This window comes from Sinocyclocheilus grahami, unplaced genomic scaffold (genome assembly GCF_001515645.1).
Source record: "Sinocyclocheilus grahami isolate Dianchi unplaced genomic scaffold, SAMN03320097.WGS_v1.1 scaffold1170.1, whole genome shotgun sequence".
Lineage (NCBI taxonomy): Eukaryota > Metazoa > Chordata > Actinopteri > Cypriniformes > Cyprinidae > Sinocyclocheilus > Sinocyclocheilus grahami.
In genome coordinates, this window is record NW_015506349.1 from 369379 (window position 1) to 392518 (window position 23140).

Below are 23140 nucleotides of genomic sequence, written 5' to 3' on the forward strand. Positions count from 1 at the left end.
TGAAACATTTTCATGCTGGTGCTTTGCGATAACACCACAGCCGCGGCACATATCAACCGCCAAGAGGGGATGCATTTCACAAAGATTCATGCTCTAGTTCACAAGCTGTTAGTATGGAGCAGATGGCACTTTCTGTTGTCACAGGTGACCCATGTCCCGGGCATTCTGAACAGAGGCACAGACCTTTTGTCAAGGGGGAACCCACTTTACGGAGAATGGTGCCTTCATTCCCAGATAGTGGGTCTGCTGTGGAAGAGGTTCAGTCAGGCGGCCGTCGATCTCTTTGCCTCGAGCAAAAACGGCCATTATCCTATGTTCTTCTCACTATGGGACGAGGATGCCCCCTCGACGTGGACGCACTGGCCCACCCATGGCCCAATGTGCTGCTCTGCGCAATTCCTCCGTTCTGCCTAATAAACTCCTACTCTGGTCAGGGTGAAAGAACAAAGCCTGATCCTGATTTTAATAGCACCCAGATGGCCCAAATCCCTATGGCTGGCAGAGATCATCCTCCTTCTGTATGCCCAGCCATGGCCCCTCCCACTATGCATGGACCTCCTGTCCCAAGCAAAAGGGGAAATCTATCATCCTTACCTGGACAGGGTGGCCCCTGGGCCTAGCCAGTGAGAGGGCAAACTTAAACACATTGGGACTCCCCTCACGTGTTGTTGGTACTGTTCAGAATGCTAGAGCCTCTTCTACACACTCCCTTTATGATTGGAAGTGGCGTGTGTATGAGGAGTGGTGCAAGGGGCGCCAGCTGATATATCAGTGCTCAGTGGCTGACATTTTGGGTATTTTTGCAAGACCTTACCGATGGTGGAAAATCTACTTAATGGCTATAGCTCCATATCATGTTGACGCCACTACGGTGGGGCAACACCCCCTTATTCGAAGATTTATGAAGGGCGCCCACTGCTCCCTTCCAGTCACTAGAACAGCAGTTCCAGAATGGGACCTCTACTCTCCAGCCCCTGGGAGATGTCTCCCTAAAGCTTCTGTCTTTCAAGACAGCTCTACTCCTGGCCTTGGCATCAGCCAAATATGTCAGTGATTTGCACGCACTCTCTGTTCATCCCTCGTGCACTAACTACATTATTACCTGAGGCTCCTTTATGGCTAATGTCAAAATTGTAATTGCACGATGTGCAAAATGCTGGATTTAACATAAAATGTTTTCCAAAGGTTTGCAGGTCCGCACTCAGTCACCCACATCTTTAACCACGGTTTTTGGTTCAGTTCCGTTCTGATGACTTGGCACATCAGAGTATTTTTTTGTGATTTCAAATGCTATTTAAAAAAAACTCCAGTACACTTTGGTACACTGTAGAAAAATAGTTATTTCAAACACTTGATTGATGTTGCAGAGTAAAAACATGTTATAATGTTCTCTTGTGTTGAACAAAAGGTTTAGATTACAAGGGAAGATGTTTGCCATGTGTTACTCTTTCAAATGCACATTATAAGCGTGTAGACCCACAGGCACACAAACAGCCAATTCAGATAAAACGCAAAACTAAATTTTAAACTAAACAAAAAAAACTAAATAATGACTTCTGTGCTGTCCTCAATCAAGAAATCAGATGGCACATGTAACATGTAAGTAGTAGCAATAAACTGTACATTTAATCATGATTAATTATAAATGTTAAGAGAAATGTGAGATTTGCCTTTCATTTGTCCTGTATCAGCTTATTTCTCAAGCAAACGAGTTAAGAAAAATTACAATTACAACCTGAAACGGTACTTTATTCATAGGAAGTCATCCCTCTCTCACTTAAACGGCCAACAGGCTTAACATCCTCAGTGAATCTTGTATTAAAGAAGCTCTTATGAAAACGACATTAAGCAAAATTGCCAATTGCCAACTGCATTACATAAACTGCGATGCACAATTCAAAGACTGTGTACAAAAGTTAAATGCTGTTCATAAGTTAAGTCTGAAAAGGAATTAATACTGAAAGTATGCAACAAAAATCACTAAAACATCTTCCCAATATGAGAAATCACAGTACTTTGCTGGAAGTACTCATTTGATTTACTGTACTTAGCAAATGGGTACCAATTCATAGTTCATGGCACGGCAATGCATTTCATTTCGAAGACAAAAAGAAAAGTAATGCTTGACAGAGAAATTTAAATATACAACGCTTTGCTACAAACTGATTCTCAGAAACCTGGAAATATGGTCAAAGAAAACCAAACAATGAGGAACCAAAAGGTGACAGGAAGAAAAACATTGTACATTTTGGCTCAATGATCCCTTTAACAGTGACAATACAGAACTTGTGTGTCAGAGTCAAAGATGACTTGTTCGTTTTCGTAAAGTGTGTTTACTAGAATCCTAGAGCTAAAAATTGAAACAAGAAATAAATGCAAGTCTGAGAATATGGTAAACGTAGTAGACCCCTGAGTTTCTAATGCAGAACTAGTGTATAAAATACCTCATTACAGTGTGCCTTTTAGTGCAAGCCAGCAAATATGCTCAATTGAACAGGAGGTATATTAAGATAGCACCCAAGCAAACAATGCTTCTCTATGCAGTCTTTCCTGTTGGCCGAATCACAGAGTGGGGCTGGTTTGAACAGCCAAACCAGTAGATCAAATACATCTAATTTATAATTCATTTCTGTTTTTCTTTTTCATAGAAAATATAAATATCCCTGAATGAAACTGATTCACAGTATATTGAGGACTCCAGTGCTACTACCATCGTTTTTATGTTGGGACAATCAAGTGTGTCTTCAAGGTCTCCAGTTAGTGTCTCTTGCATGGCTCAACAGTCCCAAGTCCTTCATTCGCTGTCTTGGTAATTCACAGTCCGCTTGCCTCCGTTTCTGGTCCGGATGCGTGTGGCTCTTCGAGGTTTCCCATATGACACGTCGCTATCCTCATCGGAAACACCCCTCTGATGTTTCCTGGAGCATGCGGTTCCTCTGTCACGGTTTCTTAGCCTTCTCTTTGGACTGCTCTGTGCACCTGAGCTGGCGTCTGATTCAGACTCCCCAGACTCTTTGCTCTCAGAGTTGCTTCCGTCATCATCGCTGGCACCATCACTGCTTGCTTCCCTGCTTTCGCTTTGCTTCCGTCGTTGCCGGGTCTCTTTGGGAAGCTTCTCCTGAGACCATTGCTCCCGACCATTCACCGATTTGCACCTAGTTTCAGAGTCACTCTCGGAGTCCGTCGAGCCCCTGAAGCGCTTGTAGCATTTTGCATGCTTTCTTTGAGGTGTCATGCACTCGTTTCCATCACTGGTCCTACTACTTTTGTTGTCTGTGTCTTCAGACTCTGAGGAGCCACCACGTTTTCTTTTGGAGTTACCGCCTGATGGTTTTCTTGCCTGGCAGTTGGCCCGCTCCTTGCTCTTTCCATTCTTCGATTGAGTCTCCATCTCAGGACTGAATTCTTCATCCGAGTCCTCCATAATGTAGCTCTTCTTGGGAAGAATTCTAAGAGAGATTCCTTTGGATGCAACTGTAAGGCAAGGCTTCCTCCTCAGATGTGTCTTCTTGTCTTCCTCTGATGCGTCGCTCTTTTGCCATTCATCAGAGGAAGTATCCTCCTTTTTCCTCCCTCTTCGGTCTACCTTCTCTTCACTTTCCGAACTGGAGGCATCCGACCTTACTTCAAGCTTCTTTTTGCGAGCGTTGGACACACACCGTCTGTTTCGGAGCGACCTTCTTTCTTCGCCATCACTTTGATTCTCTTTGTCTTCTGATTTAATTCTCTTCCTGTGAGCAACAGATTTTTCTGAAACATCACTGGGCTCCTCGGAGTCCTGGGTGGTTGACGTTAATGCATCTGTGGCTGAGGTTTTTTTGCGGGTAACTTGCCGTTTTGTGGCTGAAATGTGTTCTTGGCTTTCTGATGGTGCTTTACTCCTCTTCAGCTCTTTTGCATCCACCTTCCTTCCGTTTTGATAAGGGTGCTTTTGAGTTCTGGGCACCTCAACATCCTCATCAGAACTCTTTTCAGAATCCTGCTTGCTTGGCTGATTTTTCTGACGTCGGTCTCTGGAGCAATTTTCTTCTTCAGCATCAGTGTCATTCAATTTTTTTATTTTACTGACAGCAGCTTTTGCAGTCTTCCTGGTGGACTTCCGCCTGACTATGAGATCCTCGTCAGACTCCTCATTCACACTTTCATTCTGACTCTCCCCATCATCCGTGTTGTCCTCACTTTCCACTCGTTGCCGTTTAGTGCTGTGTCCATTAATGAAAGGAGACGTTTCTAAAAGTGGAAATACAGAAATAAGAAAGTACAGTCTACATCTTCCGCTTTACAATATTGAAATGCACCTTTCTTTAATGTCAGTGACCCATTAATGCTTAATGTTAATGGCCCATTCTTTATTTTATAGAGGAGCCTGTACAAGCGGCACCATTTTTATTTGAGCCTGTATTTGAGGTGGGGGTTTATGTGAATGTATCTCTGAAGGGAACGGTCTTCAGAAAATTTTAGATGGCATTTTCTTATCTTGCCTCTGTATAATGCACGTTAAAGCAGTGTTTCTATGTGTAGCGCTACTTTGATTACAGCGGTAACCAAGGAAACGCTGGCCCATAAGCCCACCTGCTGTCAGAGAGTGAATTTGCGTTCTCATTCAGCCTGTCTTCTGTTTTTGTTTTAGTGCAGGTTTTATGTAATTTCTAGGGATGCACCGAAATTAAAATTGTTGGCCGAAGCCGAACAAAATGAAACACTGGGCCGAAGGCGGACACGGTTTTTTACATTTTTCCCCATGTAGGCCTATTTTGACTTTTTTCACCAGTGCATTAATTAAATAGCCAAAATGTGCTTTTTACGGTTTTGTCCTGCTTTTCAAATAAAAAAATCAATTACAAAACAACAATTACAGCAGCTTTTGCAGTCTTCCTGGTGGACTTCCGCCTGACTATGAGATCCTCGTCAGACTCCTCATTCACACTTTCATTCTGACTCTCCCCATCATCCGTGTTGTCCTCACTTTCCACTCGTTGCCGTTTAGTGCTGTGTCCATTAATGAAAGGAGACGTTTCTAAAAGTGGAAATACAGAAATAAGAAAGTACAGTCTACATCTTCCGCTTTACAATATTGAAATGCACCTTTCTTTAATGTCAGTGACCCATTAATGCTTAATGTTAATGGCCCATTCTTTATTTTATAGAGGAGCCTGTACAAGCGGCACCATTTTTATTTGAGCCTGTATTTGAGGTGGGGGTTTATGTGAATGTATCTCTGAAGGGAACGGTCTTCAGAAAATTTTAGATGGCATTTTCTTATCTTGCCTCTGTATAATGCACGTTAAAGCAGTGTTTCTATGTGTAGCGCTACTTTGATTACAGCGGTAACCAAGGAAACGCTGGCCCATAAGCCCACCTGCTGTCAGAGAGTGAATTTGCGTTCTCATTCAGCCTGTCTTCTGTTTTTGTTTTAGTGCAGGTTTTATGTAATTTCTAGGGATGCACCGAAATTAAAATTGTTGGCCGAAGCCGAACAAAATGAAACACTGGGCCGAAGGCGGACACGGTTTTTTACATTTTTCCCCATGTAGGCCTATTTTGACTTTTTTCACCAGTGCATTAATTAAATAGCCAAAATGTGCTTTTTACGGTTTTGTCCTGCTTTTCAAATAAAAAAATCAATTACAAAACAACAATTCAAAAATATTTACTTAACTTTTTTTACATTCTAGCAGACATTATACTAACAAAGCACAATTTAACTTAAAATTAAGTTGCGGAGCAGAAGACTTTTTAAAACATTATAATATATTACAGATACTATGTACATAGAACACTATGTGTGAATGTTATAATACATGTATTAATAAAGCTGTTGTAGGGTAATTATTATTATCATTATTATTGTCTTTCTTTTTTATTTTACAGAAGGACAGTAAAATGACAATACTATCATTTATGTCGATGGAGTTGTTGCTTTTTCTCGGCTTTTATTTTGGCAGAAACCCGCAGCAAGATCTCAGTGCTTCTTTTTGTTGACAACAGCATGCAGATTTATAAATGATTCTCATTACGAATTTGGGAAGATGTTTGTCGCACGTATCATATTATCAAATGCCTTTAAAAAAAAATTCACAAAAATGTTACTGAGCAACTGACGAGTAACAAGTTCAACGCAGAGTTTCCTCGCGCTTTGGCCTTTGAACCCTGGCGCCGCGAGCTCGTGCAGCGCTGTCAGAATACATGCAATTGGTGCGTGCATTAGAAAATATAACATTCTGCAGTTTATTTACTAATCGTTTAAAGGTAATTTCGTGATTTCAATCATCATACAGTAGCCTAACCACCAGCATTAGCCACCTCTTCTCATCGGAGACGTGATGCAGCACTAAACAGTCTCTCGCTGTCAGTGCTTCATGCTTGTAATGATTTCTGCATCTTTCTCTCATAGTTTTAAATACTTTCACACTGCCGACATGTTTGCTGCATTAGTGCGCGCCTCTTTTTGATCGCGTTAGTCATTGTTCGGTACATATTATTCGGCCTTTTCGCTTATTCGGCTGAACACCGAAAGTGATTTTTTTTGCTATTTTCGTTTCGTATAATTTCGGTTGCTGAATATTCAGTGCATCCCTAGTAATTTCACAAAGATAAAGTCAGAGCATTCGATTTTGCTTTAAATACTGAAATTATACAATGAAAGATAAATGTGTATTATCTTTGTCGTTATTAAAATGCAGTGGTTGCCTCTAATTTCAAATGCCTACAGATATTTTTTTGTTTATCAAATATGTTTAGATGTTGTTGAAGTTTTTTTTGCAAAAACAGTTTCATGGCCGGTAAAGAATATTTATGGCCAGTAAATTCTCAAGTCACTGGCCATTGGCCTGTATGGCAGTTAGTTAGTTTTAGGCCCTGCTTGCAAGTGTAGATATTAGGACAAAAGTATGATAATTTATATACTGTAAAGTAAAATAATATACCTATGAAATTTTTTGTTTTAATTTATTTTGCAGTGCAACCATTTTATAATATATGGCTATCACTGTACTACTACTACTACTACTACTACTAATAATAATAATAATATAAAAATCAAATTATTATTACATTCTAATTTGTTTGGCTTCTTAAAATTCCAGTGTGGATGTAATTTAGACTGAGACACTATATCACAATTAAAAAGAGGGTTGAGTCCCCTTTAAAGTTCAGGTAGTCAATTCACCGACTTTTCTCTTTGTTAAGTTTGCACACTGAACATGTGTTGGAGCTCTTAATTTTGAACTCTCAAAGTGCACCAGATAAATGAATTTAACTTGAAAATGTACAAAATTTTCTTCCGGGGGGCATGCCCCTGGACCTCCAGAGAGGAACCAAGGTCCACCCACCACAGTTTCACAAAATCTTGTGGGTAACACTGCTTAATGATAACAAATTGTGCAAAACCAGGAATGTGTAGATGAATAAAATCTGTATTTCATGCTGATTGTAGGGCTCAACAGCTCAACGATGGTTGGGACTCTACCAAACGCACCCTTTTTCTCTGCTGATCGTCTACATGGTCTGCGCCCAGCAGTTCTACTCTCCACTTTGCTTGGAGAAGATGAATCACTGTCAGCGCTGCCATCACTTTTCTCTTCTTCACTGGCTGAAACATCACTTTCATTTGACACTGTGAGAAGAACAATAACAATAAAAGGACGGAATGCACATTTAAGTTACATTAAAAAAAAAAATTCTCCTTTTTACATAATTTCAATGTAAGCTGTGTAGATGTTTATACCTTCTTCCTCTTCTTCTGAATCAGAACTGCTCTGAATAACAGCAGAGCGTTTGCTAGCACGGGTTGCAGGTCGGGTGCTGCCTCCATGCCCCTCCTCAGAGCCTTCCTCGTCTTCCAGGGCATCCATGAGTTTCATCTTACTGACTGCTGCCATGGCGGTCTTGCGGGTCCTCGGTCGGCGACTGACAGATGATGATGACGACTCGTTTTCTGAGGCGTCAGAGCCTTGCGATAGCTCTTGGTCAGAATCGTTGCAGGGTCGTGGTCTCTGACGCTCGTGTGACCTGCTGTGCCCATTTATCTTGGCATGGCCCTCTAAGATACATAAGGCAAATGGTACATAAGCATCCATAAGGCAAAGACACAGGGCAAAGATACATAAGGTAAAAGGTCATTTGTGACCCTGGACCACAAAACCAGTCATAAGTAGCACGGGCAAATTTGTAGCAATAGCCAAAAATACATTGTATGGGTCAAAATTATCGATTTTTCTTTTATGCCAAAAATCATTAGGATGTTCCATGAAGATATTTTGTAAATTTCCTACCGTAAATATATCAAAAATGTATTATCATTAGCAATATGCATTGCTAAGAACTTAATTTGGACAACTTTAAAGGCAATTTTCTCAATATTTGGATTTTTTTTTTCACCCTCAGATTCCAGATTTTCAAATAGTTGTATCTCGGCCAAATATTGTCCTATCCTAATAAACCATACATCAATGGGAAGCTTATTTATTCAGTGCTTGAAATGTCTACGAACCACAAACAATCATACACAGAAGGATTTAACTTTTTGTCTAAAGGATCCCACCATGTCTCCTTTTTGCTCCATTATTCTGGGCAGCTCTTCTTGTGGCTCTAGTCTCTCGTCTGAAGACACGAGACGAGGATGAAGGTTCCTCATCCTCTTCCGACTGACTCTGAGATTGCTTGCTGTCATGATCAGACCCTATATCAACAGCACAAACCATCTTTAGCACCTAGCAGTCATTCCAGTTTCCCATGTAATAAAAGGAATAGTTTACACTTTAATCAGAGATTGACCTATAATCAGTTTTACCAGTATTTAACATTTTCTACTTAACTAATTGTTGTCTTTAATATCTGGCCAAATGATAAACAGCTACACCTGGTGGGTCTCTAAAGAATAGTGCCCATTTAAAGCACTGTTCATTCAACAGAAAAAAAACAAAAAACAAACACTGGTTGAAGTACTTTCTCCAGTTCTTAAAAACAAGCTGAATGATTCGCTCACAACTCAGACTAATCTGTTTTTTTCAAGTCTGCTCCTAAAGACCACTTTTATTGCTTTTGTGTCCTTTGAAGATTAAAAGCTACATAAATTTCTCATTCTGTGTTCCGTAGAACAAATGAGATCAAACTGTTTTAGAGCAACGGAGCACATTATATTTTAATACCAGAAACAAATAATTTTCATGAGTTGTCTCTGTCTTACCGGATGAAGAGGAGCCACTCCGTCTGAAGATATCCTTGGCTTCATTGACTCTGCGGCGCTCTGGTCCAGACACTTTGGCTGAGGTAGATTTGGCTGTAGACTGTTCTGTATTTTCCTGAGTTTTTATAGTAGCCCTCTTTTGACTAGGGTCAGGAGGAAAAAAAGACAGATTTGTTTTTTGAATGCACACTATTAATGAGAAAAAAAATAAAATAAAAGAATACAAGAGAGAACAGCAACAACAGAGGCAGGGAGATCCGGCATACCGTGTGGATCCTTGTCTTGAAGGAGCAGACTCCTGATGCTGCAACTTCTTCCTGAATCTCTGACTGCGTCGCAGCTTCAAGCTACTTTTGACAGCAGTCTTATAGTCAGAAATGATTTTGCTTATACTCTCCTCGAAAAATGCTGACAGTCGCAAAGTCATGCTGTAAATCTGTCAAATCAAACAGCACAAGAACATCAATGTGTCTTCAAGAATTAAGCACAAATGCAAGAAAGAAGTAAAGGCAGAAAGAGACAAGATTATCCAAGACATGAATGCATTACCTTTGACCGTTTGTTTGGCGTGTAGGCTTTAGCATTGGCAAAAATAAGCCTGGTGTCCTTGCAAAAATCTATGGGATTTTCATAGTGGTCTTCTTCAAGAGTCTGCCGCACAGTTCCAAGGTCCATAGGGGTGTTGATAATATTACAGTAATCCTGGAGACACAAAGATGGCATATTCCCAATACCAAACCATTATTAACTACTGTTGAAGATGCATCCTTCAAAAAGATAAAAATCTACAAAATATATACACTTCCCGTTTCTATTGACGATGCTTGATCCCACCTTTAAATCTGCTCCACACCTCCAGATTAAGACAGATAGCCACTTCCCTAACATTATTCCATTGATTGTTTTTTGGATACTCACTGGATATTCTCTCTGATTTACAGATTCCCGGAAAGGCTCTGAATCCTCACACTCAAACATGTAGTCCAATAAACGTTTGCAGTGGTCCTTCCATGTGTCCCTGTCCTGCACAACCTCCTGTGATGGCTGACAAAATCAAAGGGCAGATATACTAGAATAAATCAACAATGTAACATGATCTCTCTATTGACATTTTTACAAATGTGCAGTATATGCCATCATTCCACCCAGAAATTGCTATTACAGTATCTTGTACTGTTATATTTATAGATCTTACACTACCTGGCGAAGTCGTCGTACTGCAGAGGTTCCAGGTGCATCAATGTCATCCATGTCCTGAAAGCCACATCTGAATCAATCTCAGGTTTTCCAGAAAAGGCAAAGAAAATACAGGTGGAACAAATTCACTCACCTCATTTTCAGAGTACTCCATGTTTTCAATGGCATTGTAGATCTCCATAATATCTGTACAGTGAGGTTTACTGTGGCCAGGGAGAAAAAAAAAAACAGAAACAAAAGAAGTTCTTTAAATTACAGAGCAAAACATAAATATCACAAAGGGATCTTCACTAAAGACCAACCTTATGAACTTCAGAAGAACATTTGTTATGATTTTTGCAGACTGTGCAATCTTGCTGCGGGGCTCATTGAAAGTCTTGGCATTTTGTTCAATGTGTTTTACATCCCAGATCAGTGCAGACAATCTCCTAAAAACCCCAGGACATGTTAAAACACACCAAAAATAGACAGACTAATGACCTAAAAAAATAAATAATAATAATAGTAATAAACCATTCAAACGCTCATTCACTCAGACTCATTCCATTTTCTTTCTGTGGAACATAAGCTATTTTGAAGAATGATCAAACTGCTCTTTTCCGTACAAAACAATTATCATAACAGAAGTGAGTCTAATGGGGTTAACGTGCATGCATGTTCAAGCTTCTGCAAAAACCAACAAAGTTTCTTCTTGCATGCTAAGCAAGTACAGTCGAGCTGCCAGTGACAATATTTGATGATTGATCAATGTTTATATGAATAAAACCCTTCATTTTATATGAATAAAAGCCTAAATTAAATCTGTTCATATAAAGTGTCTCTTCAACAGACCTGAATTAAACCACTCAATTCATTTAGATTGCTTGAACTTTTTGAGTCAAAATCTTGGTGGTATGGACTTTCAATTCAGGGACCGAAATCTCTCAGATTTAATTAAAATAAATAATCATTTATTTCTCGAAAATGAATGAATGTCGTATGGGTTATATGGAAAAGAGCAGCATGAACATTCTTCAAAATTTCTACTTTTGTGTGCCATGAAAAAGACTTTCCTACAGGCTTGGAAATGTTACGGGGATGAGTGAATGGTGAGCATTTTTATTTTTAGGTGGACTACACCTATTAAGCTACAAACCTGTAGAAGTTGTGCTTGAGCCGCAGTTTGATGGTGTTAAGGTCGGTGGGATATGCAATGACAGCACAATATGTAGGATACTGAATGAGGTCGACCGGACCAGAGAAAGGTGCTGCGATATCTGTGGAAAAGGACAGAAATTGACACTACATATGTCAGAGGGTCACATTTAATGGGATGCATCTGTTTTTAATTGTCAAAAATAAACATGTGCATTAGTGACAAAATTCAGAGTAACAAAACTACAGCAGCAAGTCTGTATTGGCTGAATGTATTTAGCAGCTTTTACAGTTAAAAGATAAAACATAAAAAATATATAAATATTAAATATATAAAATATTTAAAGCATTATTATTTAATTTTTATACCATTAATAATGAACTTATTTAATTTGTAGTCAACTAGTTAAGTATTTAAATAATTAACCCTTCTAGGCTGTTGGCGTCTGGCCTTAATTCTTTTTTTTTTTTTTTTTTTAAATGACATGAGACTTCGTGACTTTCTGCACTTGCTATATTTTATTCTTCAGTACAGTACTAAAATGTGTTACAATAGTCATTTTATAATAAATCCAAAAGCAAAACGTGGAAAAACTAGGGAGTTGAAATGGCAATTGTGCTAATGAGTCATCCTCTGCTGCCATCTACTGGTTATAAGAGCAATTTCATGTCATTTTCATCTTAAAAGTCTTAGTTTTCCACCAGGAGACACATTTTACCAATACCATTATGATGTAATTTACAAGATAGCATCGCTAGCATTTAAATATAAAATTATGTGTCTAGGCATTCTCCTGAGATTTCCAGGGTCAGCATATAAAATTATATGTTAAACAACATGAAACTATGTTAATGCTGCTTTCATAATTTACGGTGTTACAATTATTTTGTTTCTCAGTTTCTGAAAAGAACGAGGCAGGAGAGGTTTCTGTGAGGGTCTCAAGAGTCTCTACCTATATACAGCACACCATCAAATGACGTTTCACCGGAAGTTTACAAGCTGGCTTTTCTTTATGCGGAAGTTCTAAAGAACGCTCCGTGCATATGCTCCATTGACAATTTTTATTTTCAATTTTATCCATACATTGAAAGTCTACATAATCCTAAATAAATAAATAAATAAATAAATATGGATTACCAGTACAAAATGTCTTTATGAAATTTTTGAAGTCTTTGAATAAAAAGTTCTTAAGATGTACAAAACAGGGTTGGAATGGCATTAGGGTAAGTAAAAAAGAAAAAGAAAAAAAAAAGGGATCTATCCCTTTAAGTCCAAGTGGCCAAAGAAAGGGGCGGGGGGGATAAAATAGGATAACGCACCCACAGTCACAAGCTGTTCTATGCCTGCAATGATACGAGCACTCTCTTGGTTTCGACCCTTGTTCCCCCATTCACCCTCCTGAGGTTTATACAGGATATCCACCATCTCCTCATCTGTCACTGGCACTCCTGCACTCCCCGACTCTGGCTGTTCAGCTGCAGAGACCCAATAAATAGACCACTTGCTTTATTAAAAACACAACGACAAACTACCTATCTGTTAGAAATGGAGTAAACAAACAAACTCTGCATATTTAGTGCAAAGACTGCTGATATGCAAATTAATGCACTGTGTATCAGGTTTAAAATAATGCTTCAATGGTCAGCAGTACCGTTTTCAGGAATAGCCTCCACATCCCATGGACTCAGCTTTTCCGTCTCACCATTGTCCCACCTGCAAACACATGAAGTTAATAACAGCCCATGCCAAAGGACTAGAGCACACCATCCAATAATTCAGTTAAGGCTTACTTGACTTTGAAGCACTGAAAAAGGCTGTCGGGATATTCGGACTGATATGGTTCCTGACAAACTATGGTCCCAAACCACCAGGCGTCATCGATCACAGAGCGAAACCGATCATCTACAGAAATCAAAGCACAAAAAACAGGACAAACATGACTCAATGTTTTATTTCTGTAGAAGACTGAATTTTGATGCAGGGTACTAAAATAAACTCTCCCGACTCTACTCTCAGATTATGCCTCCAAACTTACTTGATCTCCATGCTCTGTTCCGTGCCTCATCGTAGCTTTGATGCAGCACAAGAAAATCAATGACATCTGGCATATCATGATATCTATAAAAAAAATAAATAAAAAAAAAAGCACCAACATTCTTACATTTGCTTAGAAATCTACAAGAAGCAGCATCTTTGCCAATCTTACATTTATTTAAATTTCAAGTCATATCTTGCCAACTTACTTTATTGAAAAGGATCGGTCTGTAATCTTGCCTGTTCCAGGGTCAATCTGGGTCAGTTTCAGACAGCACAGGGTTGGAGGGGACACTTCATACTTGATCCCTGTTATTTGAACAAACTCTTGGTCCTGGTAGAAACACACGATGTATGATTTTTAAGGCCAAACATGCTTAAAACATTAAAAGTTAGGTGAGTTGCATGTATTGTTTAAAAGAATGTTCAAGGTTAAATACAACAAATACAAGTGTTTGGGAACTTAATCGTGTGAAACAGTTCTGGGAGGTCTTTTTGATGATAAACTTTGGCTCAGGTATTTCAGATCATGACTGGTATTAGTTTAGCTATCAATAGTTTTTTTGCAATATGCCAAAATTCCAATAGATCCAAGACATGGATCAAAACATAGCTACTGACATGTGACATTTGTATGTATGCATACTGTTAAGATTAGATCAATGCTACGTTTTACAAAGCACTAAGGGATGCATCTGATAAGAACGAATGTGAGTGTCTGTAACACCCAGGACTGTTTTGATCTTACTCTTAACTCCATCTTTTTCCATGGCTGTCTGTCGAGGTTAATGGGATACAGGTTAGTCCTACAAACTGCATCCAGATATGCCTCATGACCCTGACGAAAATAGATGATCTGTGCACAGATAAAAATAAATAAATACTTTTTATTGGATTTAGACATGGATAAGATAATACAGATTAGATGAGAGAAAAATTACCTCGTCTCCCATTTGAGGGACGAAGGGGGACTTTCGGGGAATGACGTCAGTAATCCATGCTGAGGGACGGAACTCATTTGAGATCTCTCTATTAATGGGCGGTCTCGGTTGCTAAGGACAACGAATTGAAAAAAGAAGAAGGGCATTAAAACTTACATTTTTTCAAAGAACAAAGACCAAAACCAAGTGCCAGCAATAATAAAAATTTCAGTACCAAGGTGATTTAAAAGGACCATATAAGAATTTATAATAGTGACAGTAATGTCTGTGCAGTACACCTTTGGCGTTTGGCTTTTGGCTTTCTTGTGCTTTCGGGGGGAAGACATCTGCTCCTCTTCATCTATGGTTTGCTCCTCATCCGCAATGTCTTCGTCCTCCTCATCCTCTTCTTCAGAGCTGCTGATCCTGCGGCTTGCGCGTCGTCGAGAAGACGGGGAGGCAGGTGGTCTCAAACTTATTCCGGCGTCTGCTATCCAGTCGGAATAATCACTGGAGGAGTGGCTTCAGGTATGAACAAAGACACATGTAAATCTTTCCTCATGAATATGTTCGAAATGGCAACATGAAAAAAATAAACTATAAAGAAGAATTAACAGTTTAAAGTGTAGCTTATCATTTCTGCATTACCAGCAGGACCAAACAGAATTCCAAAAATAAGGACAGTTTCCGAGTGAACCGTTTGACCGAAACAATGACAGAGATATCAGATTATTACAGTGATAAATTATCGACAGGACATGAACATGAACACTTCAGTTAGACTCCAACCGCTTGCAATGATTTTTGAGTACGAGTAAAAAAAGGCTGTGGCAGGCATGTGAATTTTTATCTGAACATTTCTACTTTCAATTTTAATTAATTTAATGTGCACAATTATTGGAAACAAATTGCAATTCAACTTGGTGCCACTAGTGGCAGATATTACACACTTCCTTTTTAAAATGATTATTATGGTGGCAGTACCTTGAGCTATCACTCCTCCATTCCTCTTCATCCTCAATAGACGAATCAACGTCACTGCCCTCAATTTCACTGCCCTACACCATTAACACACATATAAGTATTAACACGTATGATATGGCATAACAGTATTTTAAAAAGCGAATTAACAAACACTGAACCTCAGAAGACGCCATTTCCTCCCCCTCCTCACATGAGAACTCGATGTACTCCTCAGCTAGACTCCCTTTACGCTCCTGATTCTTCTGCCGTTTGCGTGACTGTGTACGTTTGAGGCACAGCTCTTCGTCATCAGAATCATCCTATGGGCAGAACAGGATGTTTACACAGTGCTGACATCAACACCCATAATGTAGTTCATAAGTCGGTAGAACCCTACCCTGAAGCTGGCGTGGGTCACTCTCCTCCTCTTGGTGTTGTAAAGGGTGACTTCCTCCTCACCCTTAGATATTCTGAATGACTCCTGCGCCCTAAATGAACAAGCCATCAAGTAAATAAATCTGTTCTCTAGATCCAGAGTGCAGGGTGTTTTTGCATACTCAAAGAACCTCATCCATACCATCTAAAGACCAACCGATAACTGTCATATTTGCTTTCCGATAATCAACTATTTAGAAAACTGAAAATGTAAGATTTTTTAATAAAAACATTACTGTCACAATACAACACACACGTACAAGTAGGCATTAAGAATGACATACAGCTTTTCCATTTAAATATTATCAGTAAAGTGACAAATGCATTAACACAAATATATCCATTAACACTTTAAGCAGCTCAGTGACAGTAAAGACATTTATAATATTACAAAAGCTTTCCATTTCAGCTAAAGTTTGTTCTTTTGAACTTTCTATTCAAAGAATCCCTGAAAAAAAAAATTGTACATAACTGTTTTCAACATTGATAATAAATGTTTCTTGAGCAGCAACACTTTAAGTAGCTCAAGAACTTTTAGCTACATATAAAAATATATGAATCCAAATTTCATGACCATACATGAAATTTGTATGGTTATGAAACACAGGCTTCTCCTGAGGCCACAAGAGGGCGCATCGAGCTACATATTATGCATGTTTCTTCAAAGCGTAATAAAATAACATGACTATCTTTGAAAAAATGTGAATAATGTTTAAAATAATGTTTATAAACCATATATAAATAATTAAGTTGCTTAAACAATTAGAAAAAAAAACAGCACCATGCATGTATGTATAGTTTAATACAAAGGACCGAAAACCAATCACAAAAAGTAGGCTACTTTCTTCATTTAAATACATGATACATTGTGATGGGGAAAAACCTCCATAAAGTCTTGAGACATGTTTTTTTAAAAGTTGAACTTACAATAATTTTACATGGCTTTCTAAACATGCCCGCTCTCGTGCGAGATGTGAGTGCAACGCTGATAGATGCCCCGCTAGAAAATGAGATAAATACGCATTCCGTGTGAACGGCTTGGTTTCAGTTTCGCCGTAAACAACATATTCTCCACACTGATGCTCTCGTTTTCCGCTATATATTGAATGAACAACGTAGCAGCGCTGCATCTAGTGGGTTCAACTGGATAGGCTAACAAAAGCATTAAAATGCAATGACACTTACATTGTCGTCGCATTTCGTGGGCCACTGATAAGGCTGCCTGACGGCTGACGCAGGCCTAAAATTCGAATGCAACGTTTTTGCATTCGAATGTGGATTTTTTTTTTTAATTCGACGAGTATTCGAAATGTGTATTTTGTATTTTGAACAGCCCTAGTGCAAGGTGCGCAATTTTGTTTATAAAGCATATACTTTTTTTTTGTTCTAGAAAATGACCGATCGTTTCACTAGATAAGACCCTTATCCCTCGTCTGCTATCGTGTAGAGCTCTTTGAAGCTGCACTGAAACTGTAAATTTGACCTTCAACGTTTGGTAGCCATTGAAGTCCACTATAAGGAGAATAATCCTGGAATGTTTTCATCAAAAACCTTAATTTCTTTTCGACTGAAGAAAGAAAGACGTAAACATTTTTGATGACATGGGGTGAGTAAATTATCAGGAAATTTTAATTTTAAAGTGAATTAATCCTTTACTGTAATAATGTTTGTTCTTGTTATTAATGAAAGCTACTATTGTTAATACATATTCTATATGGTGCACATAAACGACTTCATATTGTTTATTAAAGATGTCCAAGCAGTACTTCAAGTTATTCTAAACCTTGCATATAACGTTAGATCGGTGGTTCTCAAGCTTTTTGATTCCAATTGTTCTCTTTTTTTCATTACAAAAATTGGTAAAGCTTTTAATCACAGCACATTACCATATTAACACGGTCCTGAATTAAATGACAAACTTAAGTGTTGTCCATGTAAATACTGCTTGACTTCCTTCTCCCTGACATGTGGGTCAGAAACAAAGTTGTGCAGCATGTTTTATTTACGGGGGTAACCATATTATTTCAGCCTTTCTCTAAGCGCCACCTACTGTCAAAGTAAATTAGCATTTTCATGTTGGGGTTGTTTACATCAGAGCACAAGCCTCTTTCACACAGCATACACAGTGTTGTTAAATTGAAAAGGTTAAATGGAAAATAATAATTTAATTCTAGATATCTACATTTGTAATATGGTATCTAGAATTATTAATGGTATATTGTGGCCGTGATAACAATACTTTTAAAGGGTTAGTTCACCCAAAAATGAAAATTAGCCCATGAATTACTCACCCTCAAGGCATCCTAGGTGTATATGACTTTCTTCTTTTAGACGAATCCAGTCAGAGTTATATTAAAAATAGTCTTTGATCTTTCAAGAGGTTTAATGGCAGTCAGTGGGTGTTGCAGTGCAACAGTCCAAAAGAAGTGAAATAAAGCACACCCATCCATAATAAAAAGTGCCTCACACCTAGGATGGCTTGAGGGTGAGTAAATAATGGGCTAATTTTCATTTTTGGGTGAACTATCCCTTTAAATGTTCATTACCACAATATATAATTTCCGAAGACCAGCATGTGTAATGTGTATACAGACAACATAATTGAAAAAGAAAAAAAAAAACACAATAAATAAAACTCACCTGTAGCCACTTGTTGTAAGCTCAGGAACCACCACCCTGCGTCTCCAGGCCTGAAGGTCCCTCTCTGTGGCCATCTGACTGCGTGGAGCATTCTGGTGCATCTGCCGGACTCCCTCTACCTGTCCACTGCGCCGTAAACCCACATTAGGTGGAGACTGAACCTCCATGCGCTCGTTCAGCGACACTGTGCAATCAAACACAGCTATATTAGATTAAACTTTGTGGGGCTTCAACTGCATATGCACAGATATGGATGTCGCTCTAAGACTACATGCTAAAGGAGTTCAATGTATAGGCACCTCTGCGGGGAGTTCCGGGCTCTGGTACACGGGCAGGAACGCCACCCTCTGCCTGAGCTGCAACCGGTCCGTCCTGGTGCTGCTGAAGCTGGCGGATGGCAAAATCCAAGGCGCTGTGACGAACCTCCTCGCCCTCTGCAGACTGCTGACTGATCACCTGCTCCACGACCTCACCATCACCTGAAACATTTTCAAAAGGTGCACATTTTTTTTCTCAGTGATGCACCAAATGTTTGGCAACTGGAAACATTTGGCTGGACAATAGGTGTGTGCGATAATGACAAAAAATAAAAATCTCTATTTTCTGGAATTTTGTTGATAATTAGACAATATTTAGCTTAGCGTGTTATTGTGCTGCATATGCAAGTCATTGAGTCATTCATTCAACCAATTCAAAACCGGTTCAAACGGCTGATTGATTCAGTAATGAAACACCATCGTGTGTTACTCAGAGACACAAAACATTGCTTAGAACTATTTTCGTTCTTGAAATAAATTTTTAGACACAACAGGTCTTCTTTTTTGCTTTAAGTCACTTAATATTAACTTTGTTTATTGAACTGTTCATCAATATCACATTTGCAATCGTGCAGATATTTGGAGAAAAACATCACTCATTGTGTGCTATCAGATGATATAAACATAAAAGACATAAAAAATATTTGCCCCCTCTCGAATTTTGAGAGAATTCTAAATGCATTTTAATAGACTAAGGCCACATTCATATTGCGTTTACATACACAACTTTTGTTTCAATCGGACTGAATTCATTCCGAATGATGAATCTGAATGTAGTGTTTACATGAACGCTAAATAAAGTGATTGGGTAGATGTGCGCATTTATGCATCACAAGCTTTGACATGCGCACACTGCACGAATATTGAGAGTTTCCCGCATAATTAGCTTGTGTAGTAGAGGCACATACAGCAGTCCTCAATATTTTGACTCCTTTTTTCGCCGAAAATTAAAAGAAATTTTGGTATAGTATTTATTTTTTAGAATACATTTTTAGTCTCGTCTTTTATCGTCAACGATATTGCATGTTGATTAGGGCTAGGTTTTGACACAAATTTCACGATTCAATTCGGATAATGACAAAAAATAAAAATCTCAATATTTTCTGGAATTTTGTTGATAATTAGACAATATTTAGCTTAGCGTGTTATTGTGCTGCATATGCAAGTCATTGAGTCATTCATTCAACCAATTCAAAACCGGTTCAAACGGCTGATTGATTCAGTAATGAAACACCATCGTGTGTTACTCAGAGACACAAAACATTGCTTAGAACTATTTTCGTTCTTGAAATAAATTTAGACACAACAGGTCTTCTTTTTGCTTTAAGTCACTTAATATTAACTTTGTTTATTGAACTGTTCATCAATATCACATTTGCAATCATGCAGATATTTGGAGAAAAACATCACTCATTGTGTGCTATCAGATGATATAAACATAAAAGACATAAAAAATATTTGCCCCCTCTCGAATTTTGAGAGAATTCTAAATGCATTTTAATAGACTAAGGCCACATTCATATTGCGTTTACATACACAACTTTTGTTTCAATCGGACTGAATTCATTCCGAATGATGAATCTGAATGTAGTGTTTACATGAACGCTAAATAAAGTGATTGGGTAGATGTGCGCATTTATGCATCACAAGCTTTGACATGCGCACACTGCACGAATATTGAGAGTTTCCCGCATAATTAGCTTGTGTAGTAGAGGCACATACAGCAGTCCTCAATATTTTGACTCCTTTTTTCGCCGAAAATTAAAAGAAATTTTGGTATAGTATTTATTTTTTAGAATACATTTTTAGTCTCGTCTTTTATCGTCAACGATATTGCATGTTGATTAGGGCTAGGTTTTGACACAAATTTCACGATTCAATTCGATTCTCATTCACAAGCTTGCGATTCGATTTGATTCAATATCGATTATTTTGGATATCAAGGTACACAAGCCAAATTTTCTCTTAACTAATGCTGTAAAATATACATGAGAGTCAGTTGGTAGGCTACTACATTACTATAATATTGAAGGTTAAAACTGATTGATTTTTTAGGCTATACAACCATTTAAATTACACTTAAGTTTTTAATAATAAAAAGTTACAATTAGGCCTACATAATATTTCTACTTCAATAATTTTTTTATATAAACATTTGGCTGTCATAAAAAATATAAATGAAACATTGAAGAACAGTGAAAATTATAATGAATATATTATATGGTGCACGCATTTAGCAAAATGCCCCTCTCTACAGTTTATTTTTTTAGCTGACTAATGAGTTGATGGTCACCGAATATGTTTTTCTGAGGTAAATGTGACGTTACGTGACATAAGTTGTTATATTGAAGTCTTTGCGCAACTGAAACACTGATTGAGCGATTACATGAGACAGATACGGATTGTAAAGTTGTACTCTTTCTTTTAACTTACCTTCGGATGTTTAGTCATGTTTATTTTTACGTAATCCCCGAAACAGACCTTCCCACTTGCGCAATACGGAAATATCTACTAAATGTGCTACTTATCTTTGTCAACCTGGCAACCATGCGCTCTCTCTCCACTGTGGATAAACAAGCTTGTTTTCTGAAAACACCGGTTTTAGTTTTAGCTTGCAGTTTAGCAATCTCCATTTCAATATTCTATTCTCATAAAAGTGTAATTCATCAAGTGTTCATTTATATGAGAGAGAGAGAGAGAGAGAGAGAGAGAGAGAGAGAGGGGTGCTGTGTATGTATGAATTGCCACCGTTTTGCCGCATTTCTCTATTAACAGTGAAGCTGTGGCTTTAATTCCTTTAGAAACAACGATGTTACCAGCTCCTTGTTGAGAAAGAATGTAGCTCTTGAGCGATTAAGCTATTTAGTTGATCAAATTGCGGGGCAGCGCTAAAATGTTTGTTCCTTAATGTCTGAGTGCGGCCGCAACGTGATCTGTGTGAGTGACTGAGCCGGCGTGTGTGTGCATTAGATAAAGAAGTCAGCGCATTAGTTTAGAACTCTTCTAATTTTTATTTTTTAAAGGTAGAGAGTGTGTTAATTTGTGCAATGATAACCTACCAGCAATGTAAATATGATTTTTTTTTAATTTTAACTTACCTTCGGATGTTTAGTCATGTTTATTTTGTGCCGAAACTGGTATTAACGTGGAGGAGATGATTAGTTCACGTGCGCTACGCACTGCCGCTTTTATTGAACTGAGGCACTACAGCGATCTGTCACTCCACAATAAACAGCACCAAAACGGCATTTATTGCATGAATACTGCAATACAATGGACATAAATTTGAATCTGAGACTTTTTCATATTAAAAGTACCAAAGCACAATGCTTATTGCGATTTATTGGATGGTGCCCTTCAATGTTTCGTCCATTAACTGAAAACAGGCTAGACTAATCGATTCTTGGGATTTAAGAATCAATATCGTTCCGTAAAAATGAGAATTGATTAAAATGGAGATATCGATATTTTTTACCCAGCCATGTTGATAGTCAATTATCGTTTATTGTCTATTGTCAATAGAATCTGGACTCATACACATGGTTTATTTTACCTCATCTAGTGTACTGATTTATTATAGGCTATTTAATATATAAATTAATATCAAATACTTAGATATGCACACTTTCGGTCTACTTTATGAAAACTGGCAAAAACAAACAAATTTTAACAGTAAAATTCCTAATAGTAATTCCAATAATTCCAAATTGCAATAATGTTTCTTTATTAAAATTGCAGGGCAGCGCTAAAAAGTTTGTTCCTGAATGTCTGAGTGCGGCCGCAACGTGATCTGTGTGAGTGACTGAGCCGGCGTGTGTGTGCATTAGATAAAGAAGTCAGCGCATTAGTTTAGAACTCTTCTAATTTTTATTTTTTAAAGGTAGAGAGTGTGTTAATTTGTGCAATGATAACCTACCAGCAATGTAAATATGATTTTTTTTTAAATATATTAGAATGAGTACATTACAATATAAAAGAACGAGTACATTATTAATTATGGGCTTAAAAACAAGATGCAAAAAAATCTGAATATTGTACCTGGTGGGGAGTGCCCAATGTAAACATATGCCACTACCTATATTGTATTGTGGTACAGTTATGGAGACTACATTCTGCTGAGGTGAAATTCAGTGCAGTCCCGTATCGTGATATGTATCGCACCGTGGCCTCTGTATCGTGATAAGTATCGTATCGTGACTTTGCTGGTGATACACAGCCCTAATCACAATGCACTAGATCGCTGGCCAATCAGAGCGCACAGCGCTTTTCAGACCGATGAGCTTTGTAAAAATCGACGCGTTTCAGAAAGGCG

At 38.2% G+C, this 23140-nt stretch overlaps 1 protein-coding gene across 1 annotated transcript in view; it reads right to left on the reverse strand.

Moving 5' to 3' along the window:
* Window positions 1–1731: 1731 nt before the first annotated feature.
* The window catches only part of LOC107567576 (bromodomain and WD repeat-containing protein 3-like), a 36796-nt gene continuing 15387 nt past the window's right edge, over window positions 1732–23140 (reverse strand). Inside the window, exons 18-42 of the mRNA XM_016253267.1 lie at window positions 18811–18990; window positions 18512–18695; window positions 15834–15924; window positions 15616–15756; window positions 15458–15531; window positions 14773–14995; window positions 14495–14605; window positions 14302–14409; window positions 13763–13887; window positions 13555–13637; window positions 13310–13421; window positions 13171–13232; window positions 12839–12994; window positions 11520–11640; window positions 10687–10812; window positions 10518–10587; window positions 10388–10441; window positions 10106–10231; window positions 9737–9889; window positions 9454–9623; window positions 9188–9330; window positions 8543–8680; window positions 7727–8041; window positions 7478–7615; window positions 1732–4230 (exon numbers count right to left, since the gene is read on the reverse strand). Coding sequence (XP_016108753.1) covers window positions 2795–4230; window positions 7478–7615; window positions 7727–8041; window positions 8543–8680; window positions 9188–9330; window positions 9454–9623; window positions 9737–9889; window positions 10106–10231; window positions 10388–10441; window positions 10518–10587; window positions 10687–10812; window positions 11520–11640; window positions 12839–12994; window positions 13171–13232; window positions 13310–13421; window positions 13555–13637; window positions 13763–13887; window positions 14302–14409; window positions 14495–14605; window positions 14773–14995; window positions 15458–15531; window positions 15616–15756; window positions 15834–15924; window positions 18512–18695; window positions 18811–18990 — 4640 coding nt within the window. The 3' untranslated portion in view covers window positions 1732–2794. The remainder of the gene's footprint in view (window positions 4231–7477; window positions 7616–7726; window positions 8042–8542; window positions 8681–9187; window positions 9331–9453; window positions 9624–9736; window positions 9890–10105; window positions 10232–10387; window positions 10442–10517; window positions 10588–10686; window positions 10813–11519; window positions 11641–12838; window positions 12995–13170; window positions 13233–13309; window positions 13422–13554; window positions 13638–13762; window positions 13888–14301; window positions 14410–14494; window positions 14606–14772; window positions 14996–15457; window positions 15532–15615; window positions 15757–15833; window positions 15925–18511; window positions 18696–18810; window positions 18991–23140) is intronic.